This window comes from Halichoerus grypus, chromosome 12 (assembly GCF_964656455.1).
Source record: "Halichoerus grypus chromosome 12, mHalGry1.hap1.1, whole genome shotgun sequence".
Classification (NCBI taxonomy): Eukaryota; Metazoa; Chordata; class Mammalia; order Carnivora; family Phocidae; genus Halichoerus; species Halichoerus grypus.
This window is the reverse complement of record NC_135723.1, coordinates 94906459-94934225: the sequence shown is the minus strand read 5'-3', so window position 1 is coordinate 94934225 and position 27767 is coordinate 94906459. Positions and strand designations below refer to the sequence as shown.

General features: G+C 44.5%; 3 protein-coding genes and 1 long non-coding RNA gene across 4 annotated transcripts in view; 2 read left to right on the top strand and 2 right to left on the bottom strand.

The window, feature by feature from the left end:
• Positions 1–27767, top strand: part of LOC144379613 (uncharacterized) — a 222251-nt gene that overhangs the window by 13327 nt on the left and 181157 nt on the right. The gene's annotated exons all lie outside the window — the stretch shown is intronic.
• GSTK1 (glutathione S-transferase kappa 1) lies at positions 1156–5543 on the bottom strand. The gene is made up of 8 exons (XM_036095820.2): positions 5420–5543; positions 4764–4845; positions 4431–4559; positions 4025–4125; positions 3815–3850; positions 2134–2250; positions 1676–1769; positions 1156–1407 (listed from the first exon to the last, which is right to left on the bottom strand). Exons 1-8 carry the CDS (start codon positions 5489–5491, stop codon positions 1358–1360), a joined length of 681 nt encoding a protein of 226 aa, XP_035951713.1. The 5' UTR covers positions 5492–5543; the 3' UTR covers positions 1156–1357.
• Positions 4514–6195, top strand: LOC144379614 (uncharacterized). Its single transcript, XR_013442915.1, has 2 exons — positions 4514–4585; positions 5029–6195. It is a non-coding gene; the product is annotated as an uncharacterized LOC144379614 (long non-coding RNA).
• Positions 26204–27362, bottom strand: TAS2R40 (taste 2 receptor member 40). The gene is given in 2 exon segments (XM_036095771.2): positions 26204–26827; positions 26830–27362. Coding segments are annotated over 2 exon segments (957 nt in total). The 5' UTR covers positions 27163–27362.

Here is a 27767-nt window from a genome sequence, read left to right as displayed (position 1 = left end):
GGCTATGAAACATTACATCCTGGATGTACCATAACTTATTCAAACATCCTCCTATTGTTAGATATTTATAAGTTACTTGATATCACAAATCATACTGGGACAAGCATGTTTATTCATAAAGCTTTATCTCCACCACCATGCTCTCAGCATATATGAGAACTTCTATATGCTTGAATATATAACTTGAATATATGAGAAGTAACATTTTAATTTGCTCTTATGATTCTTACTATTGGACATTTTCCCATATTTTAAATTTATATTAGCTGTACATGTCATGAAATCTTTGAAAGAGGGAGTGCGAGTGTGTATTTGGAGATGTACTTCTGGTGTTAGTTAGCAGATAAGCCTAGTAAGGATGACTGGAAATCCTGGAGTATGCTGGAATAACGGAAGAGGGGAGAAGAGGAAAACAGCCAGTGATGGGGGATAAGACGGGAAAATGAGCTGAGACCAGAAAGAGCCAGAGGGCGGGGGCAAGGAATCTCCTCTTAATGCCTCTGGGGCCATTGAGCCATCGAAGGACACATACCTGCTTCCCAACAGATGTCCAAGTGTGGTTTCAGCTTCTGAATAAAGAGTATTCTCAAAGAAGTCCAAAGACTACTGAAACACAAGGTCTTCGGATTGATGTACAGGTGGCACATACGGAGCAGGGCCTTTGGATAAATAGCTGAGGGAGTGGTAAAGCTGTAGGGCTGTGTGGGGAGGAACAGGGCTCACACTAGGCCAGGGAGAGAGACCCCAGGATCTTCTCAGGATCTGCTTTGTCGGTGAGCAACTTCCAGGTCATGGCAACTCCAGCCTGTCGCCCTGTGCTGCCACCTTGCCCTGGTTCTGCTAGTCAGTGTAGCTGGAGCTGATTCAAATATCTGGGCAGAAGCTCAGCCAAGTTCTGGCTCTCTCTGATCCCAGCCCCATTTCAGGCACCCTGGCTGGTCAGAAGATAGTAACTGCCAAACTGGTTAGTTGCAAAATCCATCTGGCTTAGTTTTCCATCCCTGAAGAGGACTGTTTCCTCTCCTTCCACATAAGTTGCCCTGAGGTGGGCAGAGGGGCTCGCAGTATGGGAAGAGCTGTTCGCAAACACCTAGAGTGGACAGGGGGTGACTGCAGGAAGAACACACAACACCAGGGAGGACAAAGACCCAGAAATATTATGCCTGATGGCATTAAGTTTATTCTGAGGGAAAGCAGAGTTTGGGGTATCACACCGCCCCCTCCACAGCATACCCCAGGGCCACAGAGGAACCTCTATCAGACAGAGAAATCAGAGTCCTAGTGTCACATAGTGGAAGAAGGGGAAGCAGAAGGTCTGCTTTTTCATCCCAATAGTTTTGCTTCCCCTTGGGAAGCCTTAAAGTCTGGCATTTATGGCTGGAGGCACAGGGCCCATCCACTTCTCTCCTAGATGGAGAAAATCAAAGTCAGAGGCTGGCCCCACAAACCCCCAGGGGTTTTCTAGGAAGAGCTCTGCTTGGCTTCCTTTTCTTCTATGGGGGTGAAGGTGGCCTCTCCCCATTCAGCCCTGAGAACTTCTGTGTATGAGGCTTCATTGTTGGAAATGCATAGAATATATATATATATTTTTTTGCTCTGGATCTGTCCTTCTGGTCAACTGATAAATGGGGGTGGGGCTGGGGTCAAGGGCAGCTCACCATGAACCTGAACTTACCCAGCAGGTGTGCCAGCAACTCCATCCGATCAGAGCCAAACAGCATGTGGGTTTGGCCATCCAGATGGGCCACGGTGATTGGCAGCCCAAAAGCCTGGAGAAAGCAGTTACAGCGCAGGGAGTAAGGTGATGGAGCAGGTGTTCATTATGGCTGGGATGGAAGGCTAAGAGTCAATACTTGTCTGAGGTCATACAAGCAAAGCAGCTAAGAGGTTCCACAGCTCTAAGGAGTTTTCTGTTTCTGATTCTCAGATGCTCTGACTTTCCTCTCACCATCTACTTCCCTCCCTTCCTTTCCTTGGACTCTGGGGCAGGAAGGGAGAGGATGAAGGTTGTCTGGGACAGCTGGGAGGACTCATGTTGGGAGCAACTTTTAGGACAGGAGCATGGGGACCCAGCAGATGCTCAGCCTCATTCTTCAGCACTGGGGTTGGGGACCCACATCAAGAGTTGCTCACCCCATATTTGCAGGCTGCCTCGGTGGTCTCCTTGAGCTTGTTCTTCACGTTTGGTGTTGAGATCTTTTCCAGGAGTCCCCGGGCTTGTTCTGTAGACATGCCAGCTTTCTCTGCAGCCTGAGGGGATGTGGTAGGGAACACAACTGTGTCTGCATTAGTGGGGTAGGGATCTCAGGAGAAACTCTGGTATTTATTTTCTGCTCCCATTTTCCTGGTAAGGCCTTTACCCACCCACAAATAGAGGTCTATCTTTGCTATGAGGGGCTGTTTTTCTTTTCTCCCCCTTTAAAATCTTGTGATTGGTGGAAAGAACAAGGTGCAGAAATTGAAAGCCAGAGGGCATCTTAGAAACCAGCTCCCCAACCTCTTTATTAACCAGTGAGGGGACTACTGTCCAGAGGCAGTACATGACTTGGTTGGCATGAAAGAACTTGTTAGTGGCAGAGCCGACGCTAGAATCCAAGTCCCCTGACATTAAGTCTGGGCGCTTGCCTTTCTACTTCTCAGAATTCCTGAATATCTTGTGCTCTTTTGAAGCAAGGGCTGGGCTATAATTCTCATGGCATTTCCTGAGGACTTTAGAGCAGGGCACAGGGATATAGCCACCTGCAGGGCTTAACAAGAATAAACTTTTCAATTTGGGGTTTGTTGGTATCATTTAGGATTAGTGGTTCTCAATTTGGCTGCATACTAGAATCTCCCGAGGGAGCTTTTAAAAAATCCCACTCATAGGTCATCCGCTAGAACAATTACATCAGAATTTTTGGTAGGCAGTGCCCAGGTGCTCCAGGTGACTAAAATATACAGCCAAGGTTGAGAACCACTGCAACCTGACCTCCTCAACCTGGAGGGGGAAACAGGAAGTTACGAGGTACGTTCTGATGTGACAGGGTCTTTGACTTGGCTGCATGAGAGAACTGTGTCCAGACCAAATGTTCAACAACAGGGGAACAGTTAAGTAAACAAAAGTAGGCCCACTGAATGGAATGCTGTGTAGAAACTAAGAATGATACTTTCAAAGAGTTTATAATGGTATGGAAAATGATTGTTAGTAAGTGGAAAGACAAGCCTGTGCATATACTTTGCAGGAATTCTTTGTGATTTGCCGTTTTATGTATTAAATTTGAATATACCTCAACTATCTTTTGTAAACTGAAGGGAAAATATCATTTTGAATTTCCTGATTTAATCCCAAAGAAAAACTTACTTTTTATACCCCCGTGTATGGCTGCCACACATTTCAATGTTTTGAGCTATTTCCATGTGTTTCCACTCAGGCTTCTGTGGGATTTTTCTTTTTAAAGCCTGTCTGTAAAGTCTCCTGCTTTCTACTCTGGATATATCGGTGAGGTCTGGTGTTGGAGTGTTTGGGGCCAATACTTCATCCCTCCCCATCTGGGAGTGCCAACATGTAACATCTCTCTCCCACTGACTTCTTTCATGAAATAAAACCTACCCATATAGAATTTTGCACTTCCCCTTTCAACCATGAGATATTCTTTTGGGAGTCCTCTGAGTTCCAAACTTTCATTAATTCGGCTCCTCAAACACAGATATCCTTTCTCCCCAAATAACTATGACCTTTTCCACCCAAAATGAAAACTGTGTCCTCTTTGCCCCTAAATGCCAGCTGTTGTCAGCTTCGCTATGAGAGGGGTGGGGACAGAGCCAGGATACTCACAGCCAGGATGCTCTGGGGCTCTGAGATGTCTTCATCCTGAGAAGAAGAGAACATTCCGCAGGAAGGGGGCGGTGAGGGGTGAGATGGGGGGACAGTAGGCCCGTGAACAACAGGGGAAGGCAGGACCAGGCCTCTGGAAACCAGGTTCTAGGGGAGGGTCAGCATATCGTCCAGGGTCTCCCAAGTAGGTTCCCAGAGCTCTGCCCTCACCCGTGACCAGACACGCATCCATAGTTCCCTGGACACTTTCTCCAGCATCTCTGGGTGCTCCATGCTCACAGCGGTGAGGAATCTCATGGCTGATAAACTTCCTGTGGGGCAGAGATACTCAGAGACAGGGCTCTTCTAGCTTGTTTCCCACGGAGGACTGGCTCTTTCCTGCTTCTGACATCCCCAGAGCTTGACTGCCCTTAGCCTTCCACCCAGATTTCTCATAGCCTGTTTGTACTGCTCTTCTTCCCCTTAGGTCCCCGCAAGCTTCTGCTCACTTAACGCTCACCTGTGTTTCCCCAAGCTTTGTTTCATTTCATGTAGTTGCCAGCCCCTACTTCCTGGCACTACAATTTGCAGCTCTGCTGCCTTCCACTGGATACACCATCTGTATCTCACTCTTTACCTTTTTCAAGGATCACAGAGAAGAAATCCTTGGGGAACTGCACAGGAATCTGGACATGCTGTCCCAGGAGCCTCACATCATTTCTCAGATATTGGGCTTTGCGGGGAAGCAGAGCTGGTGGCTGGTTTCCTGCAAGTGGAAATTTGGGCACACTGGTGAGAGACTACCTAAGGGTCTGAGGCTTGGGGGGGGAACCCCTACCCGGGTTTTCAGCAGAGTGCCAATTACTAGCTGCTGGTGCCAATGTAAAGACCCATTTGAGGGCAGCCCCCCGTGGACCTTTGAAAGCCACCCTCCCTCAAATCCCTGTCCCAAACGCTGCTGCGTTCACACCACTGTCTTTCATGATCCCGGCAATGAGGCTGGGGCGCAACTGCAGGTTGATGTTCCAGATGTTCTTATACCGGCACAGGACCTGCAGGAGCAGAGGTGGAGATGGGGAGCCTGTGTGTAAGATGGACAGAGTGAAAATGGCTGAGGGAGAGGGAGGGGTGTTCTTTGGCAACTGACTAGCCAGAGGCTCTAAGTGCAGAAGAGTAGGGGTTATGCGGACACCCTAAACTATTTGGTTTTAAATGGCAAAACTCTCCACTCCCAGAAATCGATCCCATGAACCTCGCTCCATCCCAAGAAATCGATCCCAGGATCTTTGCTCAGTGGACAGCCTCCATCCTGTTCTGCACTCCACCCCCCAAAAACTAACATCGGAGGGCTAAGAGGTGGCTGTGCCGTGGATTTCTCCTTGATTCTTAGGAGTTACCCCTCTTATTCCAAACCGTTGTGGGAAAGCACTGCCTTAGGATATAAAGGCTCGACCTGGCCAGCGACCGTATCCCGTTTCGAGACACAAAGTGACTTTCACCCCTGGCTTCCTAAACCCCATCGGACGGCGCCAGGAATTTCACGAGACCACGGTCCCCGCGTCCCGCTCCCCCCCTTCCCTCTGCCCTTGCCCTCCAAGCCCCGGCCAAGGGAGCTCCCGGAGTCACCTCGAAGCCCAACCAGGAGTAGGGGGACAGCACATCGTAGAAGAGCTCCAGGGTGCGCGGCAGGGGTCCCATGCTGCAGCAGCGCGCGTTGCCCCGCCCCGGGACTCGGCGATCCCGCCCCGATTCCCGGCCTGCCCCGGAGGACCGCCCCCCGCCTCCGCCGCGCAGCCGCGCGAGGAAAACCGCCCGGGGCCAAGTCTGGCCAAAGGGCGGTTGGGGCGGGGCCCCCTGGGGAGGGCGTGGCTGCCCGCCCCGCTCCTCCCCACAGCTCCCACCGCCCGCGCATCTCCCGGTCTCCGCCCTGCCCTGCGCGGGGGTCTGGGGCCCAAGCGGGTGTTTGAGATGCTTGCTGTGCTCCTCTGGCAGGCCACCCGCCCTCTCTGAACCTCAGTGTCTTCGTCATCCCTCTTAAAAATGGACATACGTGATGATAACCCCTACCTCGTACAGCCTTGTGAGAATGGAATGTGTGAATGTGTAACAAACATGTTAGAACTTTCTGAGATGGGGGCAGAGTAAGAAGTGCCCAAATTATACATGTTTTGTACTTCTCAGAGCTTAGCTGGAACATATTTGACAGTCAGTACATATTCTGAGAGTGAGTGCAGGAGAGAAGGAGGCCTCCTTGCCACGATAATCGGAGGGATAATGGGGAATGATGTGTCCTATTTCTATTTGTGAACATGTCATATTGTCTTACATTGGGATTACATTTACTGCAAGGAAATAATTTTTTAAAGTTCTATTTAATTTTATTAAAATTATTCTTAATGTTACTAATTTTGTGAATTGGAAAACATAACAATAAAGATTCCACTTCTCATTTGTATTCATTAGAAAAACAACCTTAAGCCATCAGAACACAAAGACTATAAACATTTACATAGAGTAGAACATATAAAATGAAACAAGGATGCTATTTTAACCCACTTGCAAATAGAACTAATTGCTTTGCAGTAACTGAAACTGAAAAATTACACGTTTCTCCAGTAATGTTAATTTAAAAGTATCCGAGAGCAAATTTAGCCCCATAATAATATTCTATTTTAAAAGTAAATCATCACTTATTTTTAAAAACTTTAATATTTAGGAATGATTTTAGATTTACAGAAGAGTTGTAAAGATAGTAGAGAGTTTCTACATACCCCTCATCCAGCTTTCCCTAATGTGGACACCTTACATAACCATGGTATAATGATCAAAACTAAGAAATTAACATTGGTACATTACTATTAACTAGAAGATGGGCTTCATTCAGATTTCACCAGTTTTTCCGCGATTGTCCTTTTTCTGTTCCAGGATTCATTCCAGGCTACCACCTAGCATTTAGTTGTCCTCTTTCGTCTCCTCCTATCTATGAAAGTTTCTTGACTTTTTCTTGTGTTTCTTGACCTTGACACTTTTGAAAAGTATTGGTCATGTATTTTGTAGAATGCCCCTCAATTTGGGTTTGATGTTTTTTCATGTCTAGGCTGGGATTCGGATTTTATGGAAGTATACCACAGAGGTGAAGTGCCCTTCTCCTTGAATTGTGTCAGGGGGTTCCTGATGCCAACATGACTAATTACCCATGATGTTAACCTTGACCACTTGGGTAAGGTCGAGAAAACTGTCAGGTTTCTCTACTGTAAAAATCACTGTTTCCCCCTTTCCATACTCTATTCTTTGGAAGGGAGTCATTAAGTACAGCCTAGTTTGGAGGTGGGGGTACTGGTTGAGTAGATTAAACCCATTTCTTAGAGGGAAGGACATCAAAGAATTTGTGGCTGTATGTTAAAACCACCCATATTTTGGGGGAGATACTTTGAAGCTATGAAATGTTCTGTTCCTCCTTAAACTTTCACCTGCCAATTTTATAATTCCTCAGTAGATTTTGCCTACAGCAATTATTATTGTGTTGTTCTAATGGTGACTTTCTATTTCCCTTGTTTCTTCTACATTTATTAATTGAAATTCTGAAAGAATTGTTCCATTTATGTATTTATGTATGTATCTATTCATTCAGTCATTCATTTATACATATGGACTGATGGATATTTATTTTAAGAATCATAGAATGGTAAAACGTTGATCTGAGTCTCTACATCCTACCTCCATATACTATTATTATTATTATTACTTTTATATTGGGCTCTGTGGATAATACTGAGTGGGAACAACAAAAAATATTTACACTTCTTTACACATACTGAGAGGAGTCTAGGTACTGACTAGAGTTGTTGGAACAAGAAACAGTGGTGTAAGCCAGTTATTTACAGTAGCAAAAGTAACTAATAAAGGAGCTAAATATGATGTGATTATCAAATTTAGGAGGGGGTGGAGAAGGGGTGGGATATGTAAACCAAATCCTTATCTTTCATGGTCAGTGATATTGTCTACATTTGAAACATCACTAGAGCTTTGATCATATAATTTGGAGTTAAGTATTTGAAACCACAAATGCTTTAAATAAACTGTCTTTCCAAATAAGTAAAAGATGGATTGTCCGATAAATGGTTGTGGGACAACTGGGAGGTTTAAACAAAATGTAGCTGGACCCATACATCACACCTTACCCAAGGAACATGTCTAGCCTGATCGAATATTTTATGTTAAAGAAAGAAACCACTAAAGTACCTGAGGAACTTATGGAAAAACCTTTAAAAAAAAATCTGGGAGTAGATGGGGCACCTTGGTGGGTCAGTCGATTGAGTATCTGATTTCAGTGCAGGTCATGATCTCTGGGTCTTGGGATGGAGCCCAGCATCAGGCACCCTGCTCAGCGGGGAGTCTGCTTGTCCCTCTCCCTCTGCCACTTGTGCTCTCTCTGTCCCTCTCTTAAAAAAATAAAATCTTTAAAAAAAAATCGGGGAGTAGAGACCTCTTTGTTAGCTGTGATACTAAATGCAGAAACTTTAAAAGATTTATACATTCAATTACATAAAATTTAAAAAATTTGTTTGGTAAACTCCAGTAGGTCAAAAAATAACTGGGAAAAATATTTGGGTTCATTTCACAGTCAAAATGCTAATTATCCTAGTGTAGAAAGAGCTACAAAATAAAGTAAAAGAACAGAAGCCCCGGGGAGAAATGGGCCAATGATATGAACAGAACATACCCAGAAATGGACATATGGGACATAAAAGATTGTGCTTGTATATACTTATAAAAATTGTGAGTCAGGATTACACTATGATATGTTTTTATTTATCAAGTTGGCAGAGATCAAAAAGTTTGATGACTCAGGATGTTGGCAGGGATTTGTGGAAAATCATTGTCTTATGCAACTGGTGGGAGTGTAAATTGTCGGTACAACCTCTAAGGAGGGCAGTTTAGCAATATCTTTCTGTTTGCAAATACACACACCCTTTGAGCTAGCAATTCCATTTTTAAGAATTTATATTATAAACATGTTTGCCTCCATGCAATATGATGTCCTATAGGGTTATTTATTACGACATTGTTTATAATAGCAAAAGATTGGAAACTACCTAAATGTTCATCAATGTGGAACTATATCAATACACCACGATTTATAATATTTTTCAACTTTAAAAAGAATTTGGAAGCTCTTTAAATATTAATATTGCATGATATCCTATGTATTAATAAGTGAAAAGCAAGATGCCAAACAGTGTATATCATTCGCTGTCTTTTTTTTAAGGGTTGGGATGCTTTCTAAGTGTGTGGTGTACATATACATATATGTACATGTTGATATCTCTGGATGGAGAGACAAAAATACTGGTGAAACTGGTTACTTTTGAGGAGGGAAGCTGGGGGACTGGGGCAGGGCAAGACAAAGTTTTTGTTAGATGTAACATTTAACCCTTTGATTTGCGACCCATGTGAGTGTCTTATCTACCCAGAAAGACAGGCAGGAAGAAAGGATAAAGGCAGGCAGGAGGGAAGAAAAAGGAAGGAAGGAGGGAAGATGCCTTTGGGAACTTGTATCGGCAGGACAGGGAGGGGATTACAAGGAGACTTATGTATCTGATTTATTGCCATTTGTATATTTTACTTTGCTTTAAGGAAAATGTCAGTTATGAAGGCCACGTGGCAGCATGTGTGACACAGTTTTAAGGCACAATATTTGCCAAGATGCAACGGAGTATTTACATCTCGGTTCCCAAGGTCTGACATTTTCCTAAGGATTTACCAAGGGGTGTGTGAAATTCTGTGTGCTAGCTTTCTCCCTGAATAAATCATGCCAAAATGGAAGAGAGTGAGGTTGACATTATTATGGTTCTAATCTTGGAAACGTTATGCTCTATTAAAAGAGATTAACCTTGGCAAACTGGGTACTTGAAATATAACTGATAACAAATTTAGTTGGAACATCTCACAGTTCACAGTTCATCAGTTCATACCAGTGTGACAACGTCACAGCTGAGAACAGCTAATATGTGCTGTCATTATACCCTTATAAAACACGTATGCATATGGGTGAAAACTAAAGGAAATGAAAATAATTCTGTTAGGGATTATACACATTTTTTCTAATTTCTTAGGCTTTCTTTAAGGCCTTGACAATGTCTTTTTTCTTCTCTTTTTTATGGAAGAGCTTTGTTGAATTATAACTGACATACAATAAACTGCACATATTTGAAGTGTCCCTTTAATAAGTTTTGACATATGCATGCACCTGTACGACCATCACCATGATCAAGATGGCAAACAGCTGCAAATCACCTTGAGACCCTTGGCAATCCCTACCCTCCGTTCCCAAACAACCACTGAGGGGCTTTCTGTCACTAGAAATGAGCCTGCACTAATCTTTCTGTCACTATATATTAGTTGGCATTTTTTTTTATACATTAAAAACCTTCATGTTTCAAAATCCATTTTGGTAGCCAGAGCCATTTTTCTTGGTGTCACAGTTGGGACGCAGTCTCCTGGAGATCAGAGAGGAGGATTTATTTATTTATTTATTGGGGATTGATGTTATGGCTGCCACTGTGGAAAGGGAGGGGCGAGAAGGGGAGGGAAGGAAGGACACCGCTCATGGTGGAGGGAGGCATTGGGCTTCATGCTTGATTCTCAGCCAACCCCACGAGGAATTGTGAAGCTGGGATGGCTTCACAGAGAGAGAGGCCAAAGCTGGGTGAGCTGGCCCGGCCTCTACAGCCCCTCACAAGTCAGTCGCAGGATGTGGGCTGTCCTGGGAAGGTGGGCTGAGCTCGGCTGAGGTGACTCTTCAGCTGAGGGCTGTCTGCTTGGTACACTCCAGGAGCTGGGGGTCATGTCTGAAGGGGGATCTGTGTAGAGTACCACAGTGCTCTGGATAATAATGATTCTTTTTTTTTTTTTTTTTTAAGATTTTATTTATTTATTTGACAGAGAGAGACACAGAGAGGGAACACAAGCAGGGGGAGTGGAGAGGGAGAAGCAGGCTTCCTGCCGAGCAGGGAGCCTGATGCGGGGCTCGATCCCAGGACCCTGGGACCATGACCTGAGCCGAAGGCAGATGCTTAACAACTGAGCCACCCAGGCGCCCCTGGATAATAATGATTCTGATAGTTCTTCATCCCGAGGAGTTCTTTGAAAATAATATTGGAGAAACAAACTTCACATTATGGAGAGAAAGGGATATTGCATTTTTCGTGACTTTTTTGAGAATCTGAAAGGGCAGTGGGAGCAATCCTTAATTTCAGGCCTAAAAACATGATCTGTTTGTTCATTACCTTACACTTTTCATTCCACGGGTGTAGGAGTTGTCAGCCTCAGCACTGTTGACATATTGGAGTGGATTATTCTTGTGGGGGTCGTCCTGTACCTTATAGGATGTTTAGCAGCTCCCTGGTCTCTACGCACTAGCTGCCAGGAGTAACCCCATCCCTAGTTGTGACAATAAAATATGCTAAGTGAAAGAAAACAGATGCAAAGAACTCCATATTATACAATTCCATTCGTATGACATATTCAGAGAAAACAGAAAGCGGATCAGTGATTTCTCCAGAGGCTGGGAGTGGGAGTGGGAAGTGACTGAAAATTGGCATGAGAGGACTTTTTGAGGTGATGTTGTCTGCAGGATCAAAATCAGCCCTGGCTAAGAATCATTGCACTAGTGTTTCTTGAAGGCCCCATATGTCCCACGTACTGTTCTGAGTGCCTGGGGACGGATACAAGCACCATTTATCTTTTGATGTGGGAATCAAAAGGCATAAAGTTGGTTCAGTATAAAGTGTGTGTGTGTGTGTGTGTGTGTGTGTGTGTGTGTGTGTGTGTGTGTTGGGGTGGGGGCGTTGGGGCAACAAGAAAGAATCAAACAAGCTTCCTAGAAAAAGTGACCCTAAATGAAGACTTGAAAGGTAGGTAGGGGTTAGGCAGGAGTTAGACCATGGAGAGGGAGTGTAGGTAGATTTGTCCCCAGAGCCAGTAGCAGGTATGAAAGACAGCACTGTGGTCCAGAGTCTCAAGGAACTGAGAGAAGTTCTTTCGGGCAAAGAAGGCAGTGGCCTGGGGAGGTGGCAGGTAGAGGCCAGGTCATGTGACAAGTTTCAGAGTCTCTACTTGAGTGACCTTAAGCTTAGTATGGTTTTAATTTTTTTAAAGATTATTTATTTATTTGAGGGAGAGAGGGAGTGAGCACGAGTGGGGGGAGGGGCAGAGGACGAGGGAGAAGCAGACTCCTCTGAGCAGGGAGCATCCCTCAGGGCTCAATCCCAGGACCCCGGGATCATGACCTGAACCGAAGGCAGATGCTTAACCAACTGAGCCACCCGGGCGCCCCCTGATTTTTAAAACGTATTTTATAGAAGAGCAGTAATTCCATTGCTTACGTACTCAGATGTGGTGCCTCCTGTGCTGTAGGAAATCATGTAAGAACTGTCAGTAATTGACTCGTGATGAATCACATAGCCACAAATAATGGTTTTTATTATTTAGCTAAAACATGTAGAGCACACATTGCTTACTAGATGTCAGATACTGTGCTTTGTAAAAATTAACTCATCTAGGGGCACCTGGATGGCACAGTTGGTTAAGTGTTTGATTCTTGGTTTTGGCTCAGGTCATGGTCTCAGGATCATGATCTCAGGGTTGTGTTCTCAGGGTCATGAGATCAAGCCCTGCTTCAGACTCTGCACTCAGCCCAGAGTCCGCTTGAGATTCTCTCTCCCTTTCCCTTTGCCCCTCTTGCTCATGCTCTCTCTCTCTTTCTAAAATAAATAAATACATCTTGTTTAAAAATTAACTCATTTTATCATTGTAACAACCCTACAAGGTAGGTGCTATTTTTTAGCAGCTTTGTTGAGCTATAATTTATGTATATAAAATTCACCCATTATAAGTGTACCATTCAATGATTTTTATTAAATAGGTAGAGTTGTGCAACCATCACCATGATGATACGGTCTTGGTGATACTGTCTTGGAATATTTCCATCACCTCAAACGGTTCCCTTCGACCAGTTTGCAGTTAATGCCACTCCCACCCCTAGTCCCAGGAAACCACTGATCTGCTTTCTGTCTCCACATAGATTTGCCTTTTCTGAAAATGTCATGTAAATGGAATCATATAATGTATAGTTTTTTTTTGCATCTGGCTTTTACTTGGTATGTTTCTGAGGTCATCCATGTTGTAGTGTGTATCGTTCTACTTTTTATTGCTGGATAGTATTTCATGTATGGATGTACTAGTACCACATTTTCTTTATCCATTCACCAGTTGATGGGCATTTGGGGTATTGCCGATTGTTGGCCATTATGACCAATACTGCTATGAATATTTGCCGACAAGTCTTGGTATGGGCATGTGTTTTCATTTCTCTTGAGTAAATAGCTGGGGTGCAATTTCTGGGCCTAATGGTAAGTTTAACTTTTTAAGAAACTGAACCTGTTGGGGCGGCTGGGTGGCTCAGTGGGTTAAGCGTCTGCCTTCTGCTCAGGTCATGATCCCTGGGTCCTGGGACTGAGCCCCACGTCGGGCTCTCTGCTCAGCGGGGAGTCTGCTTCTTCCTCTTACTCTCCCTCTGTGCTATCTCTCAATCTCTGTCTCTCAAATAAATAAATAAAATCTTAAAAATAAAAAGAAATGGAACCTGCACTCCCTAGTGTCTGTTCAGGTACATACTATTATCACGTTGGTTCCCATTCTATTGATGGGGAAACTGGGGGCATGGAGCGATTCAGAAATTTGCACAAGATCATAAAGCCTGTAAGTGGTGGAGGTGGTAATTGAACTTGTGTGGTCTGGAGTCGCCTCTGTGACCTTGACGCTAGACTTTGGTGGCCACTTCCTGGGTTGGAGATTGTTCTCAGTTTCAAAGAATGAGGTGTGTCTGTTCTCCCTTACTTGATTTTGGTTTCAAGCTGCTGGAGAACATGTTGTTCAGCTCTGTCCATGGGAATTGTGCCTAAAGGAATGGCTGTGATGTCCTTTTCCTTCTTTACTTCCAAGGTCATTCCCCAAGCAAATTTCAGGCCACTCAAGTATTTTTATTTTTGTGTTTCTTCTGTGAGAAAAATGAACAAACCTAGCAAGTGTTTTGCAATTGGGATTTGTAAACTCTCCAGTGACCAAGTCCCCTTTCTTGGACGAAGAACCACCTTCTTAGGGCAAAATGACATTGTAGCTACTGATTCAGTGTATGCCTGCTGGATTTTCTTTTAATGCCGCACTGCACTTGCCAATAATAGCTTGTGGGCTGATGGCCGCTCATAGGCCAGTCGCTCAAAAGACCCTCTGGCTCTGACTGGTAATTACCAACTCCCAATTTCTTTTTAAGATTTATTTATTTATTTATTTGAGAGAGAGAGGGAGAGAGAGAGAGAGCAGGGGGAGGGGAAGAGGGTGAGGGGGGAGAGTGAGAGAAGTAGGCTTCCGGCTGAACACAGACCCTGAGATAATGACCTGAGCCAAAACCCAGTCTGAAGCTTAACAGCTTAACCAACTGAGCCACCCCCAGGCATCCCTACCTCCTCCTGATTTTAAAGTCCAGCCTCGTCATCACCCTCTTCTGCTTCCAAGATCTGAGGTGATCCCCCCCGCCCCTTAGCACCCTTCCTTTGCTGAGAATTACAAAAAAGGCAACAGCTTGCTCTACAACGTACTCTAAGCAAATCAGCGAGCAGATGCATTTTCAGGCCTTTAGATTAACTTGTACATGACTGGCATGGACATGATTGGGAATTGTTCTTAAAGAGATATGAACTACTTGAGAGAGGTTTAGTCATAGCTGAGATTATGGAGAGGTTTTGCTGGGGTCTTTGAGTTCTAGTAATATATTCTTAGGGCCTGGGTGTTTTCTAGGTATAATTACTCTGGGAATGTAACTTGCCAAAAATCACACAGAATAGTAAAAGGCACAACTGTGATCCTAACTCAGGTCCCAAATCTTTATTTTTTTAAAAATATTTATTTATTTTGAGAGAAAGAGCGTGGTGGGGGCTGGGGGCGCAGGGGGAGAGAGAGAATCTTGAGCAGACTCCCCACTGAGCACGAAGCCCAATGAGGGGCTCAATCTCACAACCCCGAGGTTATGATCCCGAGATCATGACCTTGAGATCATGACCTGAGCTGAAATCAAGAGTTGGACACTTAATTGACTGAGCCACCCAGGCACTCCTCAGGTCCCAAGTCTTTTTTTTTTAAGTTTAATTTTATGATTTTATTTATTTATTTGTCAGAGAGAGCATGCACAAGCAGGGGGAGGGGCAGGCAGAGGGAGCAGCTGGCTCCTTGCTGAGCAGAGAGCCTGGTGCAGTGCTGGATCTCAGGACCCTGGGATCATGACCTGAGCCGAAGGCAGATGCTTAACCGACTGAGCCACCCAGGGGTCCCTTCAAGTCCCAAATCTTAAACTCTAAATCATCCTGCCTCCCAACACTCCTATCCTGCAGAATCCCTTTGTGAAGCTGCAGGCTACCCTGTCTCTCTTCTGGGTTCCTCTGCTGCCCCATGCATTCTCTTACCGTGGCCCTTATCACAGTCGATTGACATTTTCAGTGTCTTCCACTGTATTGTAAGCCGGTGCAGGGAGGGAGGGGTGTGTGTGTGTGTTTTAACCTCAGGTACAGAGAGAGTTGAATTAAACATTCCCTTCAATACATAGCTCACTATTATCATACACACAAGTTTCCACCCTAGTTTTTGTTTTTTTTTTAAGATTTTATTTATTTATTTGAGAGAGAGTGAGAGTACGAACTGGAGGGAGAAAGAGGGAGAGAGAATCTGAAGCAGACTCCACACTGAGTGCAGAGCCCAATGCGGGGCTCAATCCCACGACTGTGAGATCATGACCTGAGCCAAAACCGAGGCCGCCACTTAACTGACTGAACCACGAGGAGCCCCTCGTTGTAGTTTTTTAAATTTTATTTTTCTTTTCCACTCTTGATCCCTCTCTGGTATTATTATGGATAATAATAGCAACAGTAACACTGAGGGAGCATGAACTGACAGGCATTGTTTAAGTGCTTGTAGTAACTCAGCTAATCCTCACAAGCACATAGAGTACTTGCTATTATGATCTCCCGTTTTTCAAATGAAGACACTGATTAAACAGAGAGGTTAAGGGACTTGCCCGAGGCGACAGAGCCACTAAGCAGCAGGGTCAGGATTTGAACCCAAGTGGTGTGGCTCCAGCAGCCTTGCTCTTAACTACTGTGTCATGCGCCCTCCCAGATATAGGCTACGGATCTTGTTTTGCTTCTTTTGTTGTTGTTGTTGTTGTTGTTCTGCTTCTTCTATTTTCTCTTGGAAGTACCCGCAGTGCCGTTTGTACTTCTCGTGCACCGCACCTGACTGCTGCGTGCTGTTCAGCCCTGGGCATCCGCCACGCCTCACTGACCCATCCTCCTTGTTTGGGGTGCCTTCAGCTCTACAAACAGAGCTGCAAGGGACACCTTATCTGTGTCTCCTCAAGAACCCGTGCTAGAGTTTCTCTTGGGGATGTCCCCAGGAGCAAGTGGATCTCTAAGTCAAAGCGTATATGAATATTTTATTTCACCAATACTGACAGATTGGTCTCCAGAATGGCAGTACAATTTCCCACCCCTGCCAGCAACACCAGGGGGAGAGAGAGAATCTCAAGCAGACTCCATGCCCAGCGTGGAGCCCGATGTGGGGCTCGGTCTCACGACCCTGAGATCAGCCGAAATTAAGAGTTGAACACTTAATGGACTGAGCCACTCAGGCGCTCCTCTTATTGTTGTTTTAATTTACATATTTCTGGTTACAAATGGGAATGAACACCTCTTCTATCTGTTGGCCACTTGAGTTTTCTCTGCCTGTTTGTATTTATGTGTGTGTGGGTATGTACGCCAGTTTTCCGTGTACACTCTCGTTAGTGGTCGCCTGTGGCTTTTGGATGTTGTAAATGCCTTCTGCCTGACTGTCATCCCTACCTTTCGCTGAAGGGAAATCCAATCAATTTTTGAGCTTCTGGGATCTTGTTTAATAAGCCATTCTCTATCCTGTAGTGACAAAATTATTCCATATTTTCTTGTATTAACTTTATAATCTTACCTTTCACATTTGGATCTTTTATCCATTTGGATTTTCCTTTGTATAAAGTAAGAGGAAGGGATCCAACTTTATTTTTCTCCAAACAGTGAGCCTCATTCCCAGTACTTTTTATTATATTTATTTTTATTTTTTTAAAGATTTTATTTTTTTAGGTGATCTCTACACCCAGCATAGGGCTCAAACCCACAACCCTGAGATCAAGAATGCACGCTCCACTGACTTGAGCCAGCCAGGCGCCCCCACCGGTACTTTTTAATAAATAATCCCACTTATATATGGTTCACTTTTTATCATATCTTAAGTTCCCATGTATAAATGAGTATATTTTATGCTCATTTTCCTGTTATATTAGTTTAACAATAACTTAGCAGTATGCCTTAATATCTGATAGAGATTAGTTACTCAAGGACCTTTATTCTTCTATATAAGTTTTAAACTAAGTTGTTGAGTTCATAAAAAAATAATATTTTATTTCTGGAAAGATCTAGGTTTGTCGATAGGCAAATTCTTTCCTTCTATGATTCTTTTTTACCTTTATATCCTTATTACCTGGCACAGTGTCTCACATATCCAGTAGCTCAGTAAATATTTATAGAACTGAACTGTTGTTAGACTGATTTATGACCCCTTTCAAAGTGATTGGGCAGGAAACAATGTTATGATAATGGACGTCACATTTGAAGCCATATTGTCTTCCTTTGAGTGAGAGGAGAGAGATGAGGAGAGCAAAGATCAGGGAGTTGACCCCTTCTGTAACAAGGACAGCTGTGGCTTTTGTTTTGATTCCTGTAATTACTAAATAAGATTAGACACTCTTGACTGAAAATTGCTTCTGCATCGAGCTTTAGAGGTGGCTGCACACAAGGGTCAATAGCTGGGTTCCTAATGGATTTTTCAAAGGAAAATATGAAGCTTAAGCCAGGAGATAAGAGAGGGGGAAAGTCTTGTTAGTTAATTCATCTGATCCTGTCAGTGACTTGTTGAATGTTGAGTTGCAAATACTTCTGTAAACAGGGATTGCGCCACGGCAGTGAGGAGGACGCCATCTCGTGGCCGTAACTCCACACGGCACCATTTGATCTTCAGTCCCAGGTAATAACAGGAAATGCTAGAGTGCCTACGGGATGTCAGGAACCATTGTAAGAGTTGTGCACGTTACAGCAAAACCCACGAGACAGAGGTATTTATTACCCCTATTGTAAAAGTGAGGAAATTGAGCCTCAGAGGAATTAAGCAACTTGCCCAAGGTCACAGAGCTAGTACCGTGTTGAAATCTAGACCGCGCGGCTATAGCATTGGTATGTGTTCAGTCTTTTTGTTATTTTGCCTGAGAGGAGAGGGAGTGGTGTGCCGGAGTCGGCTCCTACCAGATAGAGAGCGTGGACGGTGTGCATCTCTTCCCACCTCCCATTCAGTGACGTCACGGTGGTAGTTCAAATTCCATCAGGGTGGGAGTATTTATACAATTAAAATCAGGGGCGCCTGGGTGGCTCAGTCGTTAAGCGTCTGCCTTCGGCTCAGGTCATGATACCAGGGTCCTGGGATCGAGCCCCACATCAGGTTCCCTGCTCAGTGGGAAGCCCCTTCTCCCTCTCTCACTCCCCCTGCTTGTGTTCCCTCTCTCGCTGTCTCTCTCTCTGTCAAATAAATAAATAAAATCTTTAAAAAAAACTAAAAAAAAAAGAAAATCAGAATACTCCACACATCAGGCCCTCTTTCTTTCTTTCTCTCTCTCTCTCATCTTTCTCTCTCTCTCTCTTTTTCCTTCCCCCACACTCTTTCCCAGAGAACTGGTTTGCCAACATACCCTGGGTGAGGAGGACTGAGAATTCAGAGACAGCCCTAGGCTTTCTTTAGGGAAGTTGGGCAAGAGATTTGGAAAGTAATTAAAACCTGGTTTTGGGGGGAAAAATGGATAGAGATCTGAGGACTTTTCTTTTTGATTTTCTTGGTATTAAAACAGAAGCAGGTAGTTTATGATTAATGTAGAACTCCTTAAAATGAAGACTTATTGAAGAGTAATGTAGGGTTGCTCAACCGCTTTATCAGGAAAGAAGGCAAAACAGTTGTATGGTCTGTGTTGCAAATCACATATTAAACATGGCCAAAGAAGGGCACCCGGCTCAGTTGGGTAGAGCATGTGACTCTTCATCTCGGGGTCCTGAGTTTGAGCCCCACATTGGGCATAGAGAGTACTTTAAAAAATGGCCAAAGAGACAGATGAGTCAGGAAAAGTGAGCAGAACCATTTCTAGAGGAACTTAAGCTAAATACAGTGGGACCTACTTAAGCATTGTGGAAAGGGCAAAGTAGAATTAGAAAGTTCAGAGAACGGGACACCTGGGTGGCTCAGTCAGTTAAGTGTCTGCCTTTGGCTCAGGTCATGATCCTGGGGTCCTGTGATCGAGCCCCACATCGGGCTCCCTGCTCGGCGAGAAGCCTGCTTCTCCCTCTGCCTGCTGTTCCCCCTGCTTGTGCTCTCTCTCTGACAAATAAATAAATAAATTTTTTTTTTTTTTTTAAAGAAAGTTCAGAGAACAAATACATGTATGCCAATTTGAAGGGAATCAAACCACAGAATGGCCATGGAATTTAGCGGAAATGACACAAAGTTGCTGTAACTTCCCAATTTAAAACTCAAAATATCTAGGCTAAAGCTCCTAGAAATATTTGAATCATATAATAACCCTACTCAAAAGCCTTCCATAGACAATACTGGCAGAAAGCTGATAGTTGTTGAGGCTAAGATACATAAGGGATCACTGTTCTATTTCTCTACTTTTCTGTATGTTTGAAATTTTTCATAATTAAGAAAAAGAAACCCAAATCCAAACCATTGGACTTTTTAAATGATTATATTCAGTACAATGAATATAATAGAGCATCAAAATCTGTTAGGAAAGGTAGGTCTGAGACGCAGTACGGAGGGCTTTGCATGCCCATCTGAAGGTCTATAGGTAATGGAAGCCATTGAAGGATTTTAAGCAGGTAGTATGTGCGCATGCGTGTGTATGTTTGTGTGTGAAGTTCAAGTCTGTGTATGTCTGCTTCTAAAGGAATGAGACTGGAACGCATATCATAGCTGTCTTTGAAAGGTAATACTTGAAATCTGAATATAGCTTCAGTCTTTTGGGTGGTGCTCGGGTGACGAACTACTCTGGTTTGCCCAAGACTGTGGGTTTTATGAGATGTGGGATTTGGGGTTTTAAAACTTCAGTGGTGGGGCCCCTGGGTGGCTCAGTCATTAAGCGTCTGCCTTCAGCTCAGGTCATGATCCCAGGGTCCTGGGATCGAGTCCCACATCGGGCTCCCTGCTCGGCTCAGCAGGAAGCCTGCTTCTCCCTCTCCCACTTCCCCTGCTTGTGTTCCCTCTCTTGCTGTGTCTCTCTCTGTCAAATAAATAAATAAAATCTTAAAAAAAAAAAAACTTCAGTGGTTGGTCACCTTAGCAGTGGCAACAGATGGAGTATACAAACTGTGAGTTCTTTGTTTAAAGGGTACCCCATAGATAAGGAAGCAAGATAAAGACCAGGCAGCTGAATAGATACGGAAGCCAGGGGTGGAGAGTTTTTAAACAGGTGGTAGTCAGCTGTTGCCCAGGCCATGGAGGACCCGAGAGGATGGAGACTCAGGCCATAGAGTCGGATGTTTTAGGATGACCTCTTCAGATCAGGACTTGCCAGACATATTCTTCAGTTACCCAGCCTTTGCAAACCAAACAAAACCAAAGCCAAAACTACATCACGTACAATTAATCAGTGCCAACAATGTAATTGCATTAGTACTTTTAGGTGTTAGAATACAGATTCAGAAATTAATTAGTTAAGTAATTCATGAAAAGGTAAACTGCAAAGGCAAAGGCATTTTATCATTTAATAATTTGATCAGTTCTAAAGCAATCCCTTGCAGTATTTAATTTTTGTAATATTATGTATTTTCTTATATTAAAATAAATTTCACATAAAGCTGAACAAATATTAGTCAAAAATATAAATATAAAACATAAACATATAGCACACTTATATACTCCAGAGCAAGTAATCTTAACCCTACCTGCAAGTGAGTCCATCTGGCATTGGCTATGCTGCACTGTGAATGAAGTCTTTGGCTAAGGGTTTTGAGGAATAGAAAGATCCAATATGATTGTGGATGTCTTTTCTTTTTTTTTTTTTTGCCAGGAGGCTGCATCTGGCCGAGTGGAGAGATCCCAGGCTCTATAGTCTCTTGGGTTTGCAGTTGGGACTTTGGGGTTTATTCACCAAAGTTGGGTAGGCACTGATTCACTGGAGCATTGCCCTGTCTGCTCAGACACATGTCAGCCAGAGAGACCCGAAAAGTCATATGGCCTTTCCTTTCTTGTACCTCAATCACTTTATGGCCAGAGCTTACCTTTGACATAATCTACTCCTGTTGCTATCTCCAACACTCCACGAGTGCAGAGAAAACACATGCTTCCCCCATTTCTACTTCTGGATGCCACCGCCCCGCCTGTCACGACCTGCTCAGGGTGGGTAGGGAATCTGGGATCCATGCACTGTGAGGGCAGGCAGTTGGGGGGTAGCCGGTGGGGAGTGAGGGGGTGGAGAGAGGAGTGAAGTCATGTTTCCTCCTATTTCCAACTTCAGCAAAGGACACCAAATCCAGTTCCTCTTCCCTGTCCCTGTAGAGTCCTCCAGGCAGATCTGCCACTGTTCCTAGGCTAGGAGGAAGTGGAGGGTGGCTGCGGGGGCTGGTATAGACACAAACACAATCTCCAAGTGGCTAGACTGAGGTTTTCGAGGCATTTTTCTGGGCCTTTGAATCCAAGGGAAAGCAGATTTTGCTCTGTGTGTTCATGAATAGAATGTGAATGTCAGGTCTTATTCCACTGAGAAGTAAGATGAACAAGAAACCCGACTAGGATCCTATGAGGTCTCCAGTCTTCGGAGAATCAAATTGCCACCCCCTCCCTGCTAAGCATTCCTGTCACTCTTGGTCCCAGCTGCACTCAGGGCCACTAGCCATAATTTATTATCCAGCATCTGGTTTGAATAAACCACAGATTTATCTGCGGTCTGTGAGGGCTCTAGGCAGGAGATGCAAACAGCAGCTTTCATTAGGGAGGACTGGATGTATTGGGACCCTTTTCTCTTTTACATCCTCTGGCCATGGTAAGGATTTCTAACGGTGCTCAGTGAAACATTCTTCTCTCGGCCCTGATCTTTCCTAACTGGTCCAGTGAGACTGAGAGAAGAATTCTGTCCTGAGTTCCCCTTTTTCTATCCCAAAAGGAAATAAAGCAGAAAGATCAGGATTTAATTTTTTAAAGATTTATTTATCTATTTGAGAGAGAGAGAGAGCAGGGAGGGGCAGAGGGAGAGGGAGAGAGAATCCCCAGTAGACTCTGAGCTAAGCGTGGAGCCTGATACAGGGCTCAATCTTAAGACCCTGAGATCATGACCTGAGCCAAAACCAAGAGTCGGAGGCTTAACTGACTACACCACCCAGGGGCCCCAACAGTTTTATTTTATTTTAAAATTTATTATATATATATATATATATATATATATATATATATATATATATATATTTCTCATCATCGTCTAATAAACCAGCCAAAAAGGACACAAAGATGTCAGCATCGCCCTGCTGGGTCAGAACCACACAGGGCCCCACAGCCTGGTGTCCAGTCTCACACCAGGGTCTGGAAGAGTGTGATCATTTCAGAGCTAGAGACGTAGCCTTCGAAGCATTCCCAAGGACCCTACAGGAACCTCTTTAATGATTTTTACTCCTTGTTACCAACTGAACAGCTTCAGGGTGATATCTTTTAAAGCTTTAGATAGAAACTCCTTTGAGGCCCTGTGTCTGTCCTTAACAGCATGGCAGTGGTAGGAGAGAGGGACTAGGGCGCTCATTGTTTCTCACAAAGAACTAAAAGATTGTGGTTTAGGGATCACCAAGGGTGGACCAAAGCTGGAAGAATTGAAAGTGACAGAAATATTTGGGAAGTTGCTGCCTTCAAAACATGGCAAAATTGCCGTGATGAATGTCTGGTTTACAGTGAAGGAAGCTGGGGTTCGGTGGTGGGTTTTGGTGCCTCCTTGTGTTGGAGAAAGTACCAAGTACAGGGATGGCAAACTGTGGCTTGGGGGTCAAATCACACTCACCACCTGTTTTTGTAGAGCCCACATGCTAAGAAGGCTTTTTGCATGTTTACATGGTTGGAAAAAAATCAAAAGATATTTCATGATGTGTGAAAAATATGAAATTGACATTTCAGTGTCTGTAAATAAAGTTTTATTAGAGCGCGGCACACTTGTTCGTTTACATGTGCTACAACGGCACTCTGCTATCTGAGGCAGCCTGTCCCCTGTCTAACGAAGGGGTCCAGAGAGCTCCCTCAGCCTTCCAATACTAAGGACTGGCGCCCCAGTTCGTTTATCCTTCCTCCTTCTCCCGCAAACCAACCTTTCTGAGCGTGTAAGGAATTTCCATTCCTCCCACCTCTCTTCTAAGGAGTCCACCTCTGTCCAGAGGGAGAGGGAAACAGGAGTCGAATGGGACTTTCAGCATCCCTCCCTTCCCGTTCTGCCCTGATGGCACCAGATTTCTCCTCTTGGTTTCTGCTGTCCTCCCCCAACTCAAGACATTGCTTGATTGAATGTGTAGTTCCTTTTCCCTTATTCAGTAGGAGTTTCTGCCCTAGCAACCCAAAGTAAAGAATGTGTGAGAGAAAAATACCAGAGAATTCCTGTGGAGTCCACTCCCAGAAAAGCAGGAACCACAGTGGAATTAGCAGACACTGAGGCATTAGAAGGCAAAGGTCGTGAGGGATTGTGGGGCAATTCCGTGCCTCTCAAATCTCAGCTCTTAGATTGGCCTTGGCTGCTGCTCTAGTCTTCCTTCTCCTGGACTCTGCCAGGTTTGTGACACCCCACCCGGTACTGGGCCTTCCACACGGGAGTCCTGTGACAACCAAAGTCCCCCTGCTGCTCCACATGGCGGATGAATATCCAAAGTGATTTTGTGGGTAAAGGAACTCTTTACACCGTAGCTTTCAAACCTCTCTCAGGGCACAGGGCTGTCATGTAGAGCGTGCAAAGCAGATCCTTTAGGACTTCTGATTTCTTTTCTTTTTCTTTTTAAAGATTTTATTGGGGTACCTGGGTGGCTCAGTTGGTTAAGCGACTGCTTTTGGCTCAGGTCATGATCCTGAAGTCCCAGGATCGAGTCCTGCGTGGGGCTCCCTCCTCAGCGGGGAGTCTGCTTCTCCCTCTGAGAGAGACAGAGAGCAGGAGCTGGGGGAGGAGGGTCAGAGGGAGAGGGAGAAGCAGACTCCCCGCTGAGCAGGGAGCCCAATGTGGGGCTCGGTGCCAGCACCCTGGGATCATGACCTGAGCTGAAGGCAGATGCTTAACCGACTGAGCCAGGCTTCCCAGGACTTCTGATTTCTGTCTAAAACCAACCAATTTGAAGATAGGGTGTTTTGGCTCATTATGGAAATTTAGTGGGTTGTACAGAAAGAAAGAAAAAGAAAAGAAGGAAGGAAGGAAGCAAGCAAGCAAGCAGGAAGGGAGGGAGGGAGGGAGAACTGGAGGGAGCTTTATCTGGTTGAAGGTAGGGCAACTACAGTACTGACGTCACCATCCTTGAAGCTCTTGTTAGCTCTCTGCTGCTTTTGGCTTTTGCAACCAATGACACGATATTTCTTCATAATAAGCATGGGGAGGGATTATATAGTTTGTTATCTTGGCATTGTTCATATTAATCACCTGGTGGCTCTAAATCAATGTTCTGTTTTTCTCTGTTTTTCAGGGATAGGTATGCATGTATTATTGAGAAAGAAGTGTATTTCTTTATTCTTTAGGAGCTGGAATGACACTTCAGAATCTGATTTGTCTTACCATAACAACCAAACCAGCCTTAAATAGTTATAGAAATAAATGTCAGGAAAATATGAAAAATGTGTATTTTCATGAATCTTTTCCCTTCTAGTTGAATAAATCCCATGCTGTTGGAATTTTAAAGAGATGTACGTGAGTGTGTGTGTGTGTGTATGTGTATGTGTGTGATTTTTTATTGTTCACAGAAATAAGGGACTTTCTCGGAAAAATGTGCTTGAGAGCCCAGACGCTCAGCATTTAGTCTTTGCTACTGATCTTACATTTTCATTTGGGAGCCTTGGTATGATCAGGAGCCTTCTTTTCGTATTTTCCTCAGTAATTCTGATTTTAAAAACACCAAATACAAGAAGATCCCAAATTCCTAACTTTCTGGTTCCAAGATATCTAGGAGTCGGGTGTCTTATTTTGTGCACAGCCCTTTGAGGCAGCGCGGATGCCGTCATTCTGAAGAGTGACAGTAGAGTGTGACGTTTCCTTCTTCTCAAACAGCCCCTCCCCGGTCACCTGCCCGTGCAGCTCCCATCGCTTCAAGGAGACCTAGAAATCACAACGCCAGAGGCAGACACATGTGCATTGCCACAGACCCAGGAGCACAGCAAAATAGACGTCCCTCTACTCTGGACTCCTCCTGTTTTCTCTCTGTGGCTGCACACACCACTCTTGCCCTCAGTGCTCTTCTCTTTTCCCTTCATCCCCCCACCATTTGGAAAAATGAAGCATTCAGTTGACCATCCACTCATCCCACCTGCCACCCTGTATTTCATGTTTCTTTTCAGACAACATCCTGAAATTATTGGTCTTTACAAACTCCTGTTTTCCTCACCTTCTCTGGAAACTTCTGCATTCTGAATGCCACCTGTCATGCCACTAATAGTATATGCGGCCTCCATTCTCCTTGAAACCTCTGTGGCACTTGGTACTTCTGGCCAGCCTTTCTTTCCAGAATCCCTTTTTCCCTGTGGGTATTCCAGTTTCCCTTCTACCTCTTGGACTGCCCTCTATGCTCATCACTAGCCCTCCTGTGGGTAGGAGGGTGTCTTAAGTAGGGTGACCATGTAATTTTTCATCCAGACCAAGATATCCTTGAAAATTAAAGGGTGCTCAGTGACAACAGGCACAAACTGAGACCATCCCAGGCAAACAGAGATGTCTGGCCATCCTCTCCTTCAGGCTCAGGGGAGGAGGACGTAGGGAGGGCTCAGGGCAGGAGATGAATGAGCATAGATCGAGAAACTTTCACAGATCCATCTTAGAGTTGCTTAGCTACTTTTGCTTAGAATCTCACGTTAAAAATTCAACATCCCATTCATGAAAGGGCCCAGTTACCTGAGGAGAAGTATCAGAGCAAGATTAGGGCAGAAAAGATGGGTGAGGAGAAAGGTCTAGATGGGGAAAGGCAGAACTGGTTGAACCAGGTCTAGTGGTTCTCTGGGTTCCAGTCATGGAGTCTGCTCTTACAGGTGAAGATGAACATGGTGCTGATACCTCTTCCATGCTCTTCTCAGCCCAGGGTTCCCCAAGATCAGTAGCGCTGAGTGGCCAGCCGGGTAAGCGGCCATGACAATTTTGCACACAATATTCCAGGAACTGTTGATGTCGAAGATGTTGGACATGGAAATAAATAGAGCAACTGCATTAAAAATGTAGAGAATGAGAAAGCAGCTGGTACCTTTGATGGCCCCCATATGAGCCTCCATGCTGGGGTCCCTGGAGCCAGTGGCATTGCTCTCCACGTGGAGGGTGTGTCTCTTGAGAGAGATGATCAGCAGGGTGGCTGAAAGGATGAACATGAGCAGAGGAATGAAGATCCCCAGGTTATAGAGAAGAACCAGGTTGACCACATTGGTCTCAGAGAAGTACTTCTTCTCCGGGGTGTTGGAGCAGGGGATGGGAATGGAACTATTTACATACACATTGAAGATATCTGTAGAGAAGGGAAAGCTGAAGCATAAGGAGATGAACAGTGACAGTCCCAGAAGCCAAGGCATCAGTGCTGTGACTTTCCTCTTCATCAAGAAGAACAAAGGGTGAGCAAAGTTTGCAATTCTAAGACAATAGAAGATGTTGAGCCAGGCAGCTCAAGCCAGAGGTTGAAATAGTTCAGAAACATGACGACGACTTTGAAGAGTATAAACACTGTGTTTTGGTTATAAGTGACCCGGAACAGTAGACTGTAAGTATTCTCCAGCATCATCCAGATCTGCAGCAAGAGCCTGGAAAGGCTGAGCATCAGCAGAATGCAGTCACTGACAGGGAGTCTTTTGCCTCTGGCCCGCTCGGCCCCATGGATGGCCATGATGAAGCCATTCCCAACGATGCCAGTGATGCACTCTATTCCGGAGGCCACCAAGGTGAGGACGATTTTAAACCTGCATGTGTCTCTGTCCGTGGCATCTGTGCTCACCGTGGCCATTCTCTTTGGCCCTGACTTTCAGGTTTCCACGCCAAGAACTGGTACCTGCCCTGCAACCTTCTGACCCTCACTCAATGTTACTGTAATTTTTCCCTCAGTTAATGGTTATTTTTCTTCATTTGCTTGCCACATGACTAAAGTCAGAGGCTTGAAATGCAAATGATGAAAGGATCTTATTATTGGCTGTCTCCATTTTTCATAAAGACCCATTTGCCTCAGGCTTGCAGGAGCTCATTGGAAAAAAATTGAGAGAGGTTCCTATCACAGCATCTTTCTACCTTATTTACTTTAAGCCCATATTCACCTGACACGCAAGAGTCCCAGGTTAGGAATCTTAACTGTCCCCATGACTTTGTACTCATCTCACAAGACCTGTTACCTGCTAAATTGTCTGTAAAAATGCAACAGCTCCTTTGATCTGCCTTCTCCTGCTTCTTTTCTTTTCTCCCTTATTTGTGGAGATGTTTTTATCCTATGGTTAGCATGTTTATGAATAAGAAATTCCTATCAACTCGTATATGAACATTTTTACTTAGAATCAAGTTTCCTCCACAAAGGTCAGCTATTATACTGTCCCCAAACACAGAAGAGCCAAAACTTGATGC